The sequence below is a fragment of the Melospiza melodia genome, chromosome 6 (genome assembly GCF_035770615.1).
Source record: "Melospiza melodia melodia isolate bMelMel2 chromosome 6, bMelMel2.pri, whole genome shotgun sequence".
NCBI lineage: Eukaryota > Metazoa > Chordata > Aves > Passeriformes > Passerellidae > Melospiza > Melospiza melodia.
In genome coordinates, this window is record NC_086199.1 from 47,680,702 (window position 1) to 47,686,701 (window position 6,000).

A 6,000-nucleotide genomic window follows, 5' to 3' on the forward strand; every position below is an offset into this window, starting at 1 on the left:
TACACAGGAACTACATGATCAACTGAAACAACTCTCAATATGCCCCAGCAACACCCAAGCACCGCAGGAAAAAAGTGTGTTCTGGAATTCCTAGAGTATTTTCAGAATTACTTTATGTTAATTTATTGACTCGCAAGTTTCTCTTACTTCCTTTTTTACAACAATCACTACAAGGCTCACTGTGCTGCTGACAGAGAAAAATTAGCCAAAAAAATTTGCGTATGGAAAGATATTTTCAGCATGCTTCCCATAAAAAATAGTGGTTTCTACAATAAAGAACATTATGCAATTTGGCTGCTTTACGTCACCTTATTCATTTTACAAGTCCAGTGAAAAACAGGCTAAAACAATAAAAATTTTTACTACATCCACGTGTCTGTAGTGCTTTTCTAAAACAAGTATTTAATAATTTACCTCATGATGCAACTAATATTCCCTTCCAAACTTGGTATTTTGGCTGCACTTTACCAAGCACTCATACAACTTGAGAAGTCAGAATTAATTTTTCCAGATCCCTTTTCAATTCCTCTTTACTTTGGGCACCCAGCAGAAAAGTTCAGTTTTGAGCACCTCTAGCATAAATGGCTCACTCCAGTTAGAAGTGACTTGCAGATGGCTTGGGAGGTGCTGTGAGAAGCCTGGTCACCAGCACCACCTTGTAACTATTTATACAGCACAACACTTGGAAAGCTTTGCCACAGAACAGAAGTCCCCTCTGCAGGGTGCTGCACAGAGAAAGGTTAGTTCTGCCTTCCACTTCCACTTGGTACAAGGCAGAGGGAATACTGATGCATGGACAATACACAGAAAGTAAGAGAACAATTCCAGAAGTGACTCTGCTTTCTCCCAGCAGCAGTGTCCCTCAGCTTCCTTCAGGTGTGTTCTATTGCCTGATTAGCTCTGCAGAAAGGAAGGAAACAACCATGCTCCAGATCAAAACCCAAGAGTAGCAACAGAACCTCCAGGATGTGCAAAGCTGCCTTCAAACCTGAACCCCAGAGCTCCAGCAGAACCTCACTCACAACAAAACAACGTCTGGCTGGCAGCAGTGTCTTTTCCTGTTATTTTACAAGTCCATGCTCAGACTCCTTCTGAAAAGAGAATAATTTGATGTTTGGATGTATGAAAATAGTAACTATCCTGAAAACAAAGCAGTATGTACCTGAAAGAGTGAAAGGAGAGCTCATGGCAAAGCTGCATGTTCTCAGGAAATACTTGTCTCTTTCTGGAAACCAACACATGGCTTCAAAGACAAAGAAATAATAACACAGGGACACACACATGATTTCCAAGAAAATAAAATAACAACATGGGGACCAACACATGATTTCCAAGACAAAGAAATAATAACACAGGGACACACACATGATTTCCAAGAAAATAAAATAATAACACAGGGACCAACACATGATTTCCAAGACAAAGAGGATACCTCCTTCAATGAATGCCAAGTAGCAAAAATAATCTGAATAACATCATGGAGAATCAAAAGGGAAATACCCCAGTAAGTCCTGGCTAACTCAAGATGATGTCAGATGAGATCTCTGTGGAAAATTATCTGCCTTCTTGTTTTTTTTATACAAATTAACATCATGAAGTAAAATAATCATCTACTATTAATGGCTTAACCACTCAAACACTGGAGGAAATGGAAAGGTCTCATTCATTATTTCTCACCTCAAGTTTGACCACCTACCATTTCATTTACAGATACTAAAAAAAGCCCAGCTTCTAGAACTATCATAAAACAAATCATACTAGCAGAGCTTATAGTATCTCCATTATAGTCTCTTCTAGATCATACTCAACCATGGATAAAATCAATCACATAAAACCATAGATGTCATCAGGTTACAGGCTTCCCCATATAATCTGAATAGGGTATAATATTTGCTTCTCTTCTAGTTGGAGTTTAAAATTTATATATAGAAGTATTTGTTGGTGGAGCAATATAATTTCCTAGAGCTTTGCAACTCAAAAACCTTGAAGATTCTCATAAGAACAGTTACAATTTCAGAGTTTCATCCTCTGGCATTCATATTAGAACTCATTACTATTGAAGTTATTTTACTTAACATTATAGCCACAGTATGTGGAAAAGATCCACATCTCTAGTTAAAATAAACATGAGTATTGCAAAGGAAAAAAATAGGAAAAAGTAGGTTGAAAACTGGGGAAACATGCTTCTGGATGTCCAAACATTGATTCAAAATAGGTTTGGTTCTTTAAGAGAACAGAGAATTGTCCAGACTACTGCAAAACCACTGGTCAGGTACTTGGAAACAACACCCATGGACTGAGAAGACGGAAATGTAGTGTAATCAATACAGTAAACTTAAAAAGGAAATTACTTATGTGTGGACTGAGTGCAACAGACTTTTCATTGAGCAGTGAGGTGGATTGGTGAAATCTAATTGGTAGTCCTGGCTTCAAAGACAGAACTACTACAGGGACTTGGTGAAACAAGGCAATAAATGAGGATTCAAAGATAAATGGAAGTATTATTGCTCCAACTCCTGACACACAGATTCCCCAAAGGAGACAGTCAACAAGAATATTCAGTGGGAGGGCACTAACATCTTTATCTCAGTGGTGACTCACACTTAAGTAACATTTCCTTTCCTAAGAACCTCTGAAGTTAAATGAAAATCCCATTCAGTGACCATAACTATAGAGAGAACATCATCTTTCTAATTAGATTTTTTTATATTGGTACCTCCTTGTCTTAAGACACAAGAACCAGAGGCCCAAATCAGCTATTTTATAACAAAGAATATAACTCTATTAAAGCTGAGCAAAGGAAATCTTTATGTGTGAGGAGAGAATAAAGCAGAAAAACTGAATTCCAGATCAGAGCACTGCGTTTCCTGCCCACAAAACAAAGTGTTCATAGACTTCCTGTCATGACTATAACCTTAAAAATATAAATTTCTGTGATCCTCCCAGTTGACATGCATGTTAGCACAAACTGATTACCACCACTAGGGTTAGTGAGGAACTGTCTCAACCTGTGTTTAGACTTTCGGTGACACTAGCAAAACTCAGCTGACACATTGCATCCTTTTGCACACTGCTTATTTTTCAAGGCTTCAGACAGTGCTGTGAATACATGCAGAAAAAGAAAACCAGAAGTGCAGAACAGTTTGCAGTTGCAGTCCTGCTGAACAGGTTGGCAGCATTACAAATGCTTGTGTTTGAGGTAAACACACTTGGGCTCTCTTATAGCAGTCATAAGTAGTTCACTACCAGTTTAGGAATCTGAAAAACCTGTACACACAGACCTGAAAAAAATCCCACCCCATAATAAGCTATTTTACAACCATAAATATTTAAATTAGAAAAAGTCTTGACGGGCAGTAATAGTTACTCTCCACAGTTCATAACCTTGGAGAGTTTCTTTTACAAGTTCTGTTGCCAAATAAGATTTTCTACATCAGCAAAGAGAGTCTAATGGATACTGACTTCATCAGGCTCTTCTTATCAAGGTCAAAATTTACACAACTGGAAAAAATATTTCACACAGTGTATCACAGTTTATGTGTTCATTTAACGTGTGAAAATGTCATCACAGTTCTGACATCACAATGAAATCTGAACTCCAAGTTCCTTATATATTTCTCTAATTTAGGTGTCTTCAACAGCAGAACACATGCAATTAGAGCAATTTGCATGCTAATGTGTATCAACACTATTTGCATTTTCAGTGCTTCTTCAAAGACTTAAAATTGATACACAAGGCAATACAACAAGATTTGACTCCAAATTTTTGATCACTGAATCCACCTCAAACTTGCTGTATCATTTTGCCACTGTTGGACCGTGCTGTTCCCAAATAAAAATATCACACTTGGACCTTTCTACTTCTGTGCCTATTGTTCCACTCCTTGTAGCAAAACTGATAACTGTGAAGGCAGTAAACTTGAGGCAGCTCTTCAGTTTCACATTTCTGGACAGTTTGTTCCTCTAGTAAACATTGATAACCCTAAACTAGTAAGGTTCTATGAAGCTAAGATAAGCACTAAAATCACAGATCAAAGTACCTGAAATGTAAATGTTATTTAAGAATTTACATTATTCAAGAAATCCTTTCACGTCAATACTAAGACCACCCAGACAAAAACATTTCCCTGGGTATAATTTTTTTTCCAATTTTTTTCAGGTGTTACCATTTACTACCCCAGATACCAAAAGCAGAGCACTCACAGTACCACCCAAACCAGAAGGCTTGAAACAGGTTCTCCATGCCAACGAGGCTAAACAATTTTTAAAACTTACATACTTACAACCTCTTATCCAGGAGGAAGAGGGCTCTTCAAAAACTGATGAGATAACCACACATGAGAACTCTCCTCTGAGTTATTTACATAACCTTAAGAACACACAAGTGCAACTCAGAAAGACAAGCACAAAAGCAACAGAAGAGTCAAATATGACAGATTTAATAAACACCACCTGCCTGGGGATTCAGGCACACAGACACCAGAATTTTATTAGTTTGAATACAGAGTTTCAATGTGAACTTCAAAACAATTAAGAACCTTTGAAAGATACAGCTGATTGTTTAAGAACATCCCTTTATTCCTCTAAACATAAGTCCACACTCCACGAATTTTTCTGCTGCACAGTTAATGGATCAGAGATGTCAATTAATCATTTAACTCACCTGACCAGGCTGAGGGGATAAACAATTAACAACCTCCTCCAGCATCACTGGTATGTGCAATCTTCCAGAATCACTGTTCTCTGTATTTTGAGGCAGCTCTTCAGATTCACATTTCTGGACAGTTTGTTCCTGTGACTCAGAGTCAGAAAGCTTTTGTGATGAAGAATGGATCCTTCTGGCCAAACCAGCCACATTTACTGAGTTCAGTTTCAACTTACTCAGAAACAAACATTTGCAAAGTTGGCACAGATTTTGAGGTACCATTTTGGAGTTGATCAGCCTAGAAGAGCAGTAGATGTTGGGAATTACTTTCAAACAAATATTTGTTTAAATAACATAGAGGAAATGCTATAGGCAAAGCTATACACATTCCAAGTTGGGCAGCTTTATAATTATGTCACATCAGCAAAATGTTCCCAGAACTTAGATTATCCACAAATCAATCATGTTCAAGCAGCGAGCAGATTCTTTTCACCATCAGATTTTACTTTTGTTGAATTGCCCTTGCCAGAGGCTACCAATACTTTGCCCATAACAATATTGCCATAACAATAAGGATATGCTGAGAAAGTTACTCTGCTGATCATTTAGGCTTTAACAGGGCAGTAATTCCCCCACCTTCAATTTGAAAGTGCACATGGCTAACTTTGAGCAGACACACAGATGTGTACTTTGCAACACTCCCCGGTGTGCCTACAGAAAACGTGTAGAAAACACGGGCATTACCACGGTGTGCTCTGCTGGCTCTGGCTGGGCTGCAGTTCATTCCCTCCCCAGGGGCTGAGCTGGGGCTGCTTTGGGTTCCTGCTGGGCACAGCAGCGAGGAGACACAGCTGGGGCAGCGACCCAGGGGACTGAAGGGATTCCCCAGAGCAAAGGACACCGTGCTCCAGACAGAAAGGGGCAGAGCAGGATAGGGGTGGTGGCACGGGTGTTCCCAACCATGGTGACCATTAATTATCACCTGAGATGGGCCCTGCTCTCCGGAGATGGCTGAGCCCACGGGAAGGCTTTCCTTGCTCTGCCCTGCTTGTCTGCACAGCTTCTGACTCTCCTGCTGAATTCTCTCCATGGCACCGCTGAGTTTGTGCCTCCTGTCCCTTGCCCTTCCGTCCTGGCCGCTCTGCTGAGGGCGAGGAGCGGCTGAGCCCCGGCCGTGCCCCCATCCCTGCCCTGCCCTGCGGGAGCGCGAGGGACGCTGCCCACAGAGAGCCCCCTCCTCCTGCACCCCGGGCATCTCCTCCTCACGGCGAGAGCACAGTTCGTGTTTTATTTCATTTCACACAGCGCACGCCCCCAGGGGCAGCCTGAGGGGCACGGCTGCAGGCCGCCACCGG

The 6,000-nt window shown here is 40.6% G+C and overlaps 1 protein-coding gene across 1 annotated transcript in view; it reads right to left on the reverse strand.

The window, feature by feature from the left end:
• The window catches only part of METTL15 (methyltransferase 15, mitochondrial 12S rRNA N4-cytidine), an 80,684-nt gene extending 75,651 nt beyond the window's left edge, over positions 1-5,033 (reverse strand). The window contains 2 exon segments of the mRNA XM_063160541.1: positions 4,664-4,982; positions 4,984-5,033. Of these exon segments, the coding sequence (XP_063016611.1) occupies positions 4,664-4,982; positions 4,984-5,033 (369 nt within the window).
• Positions 5,034-6,000: the final 967 nt, after the last annotated feature.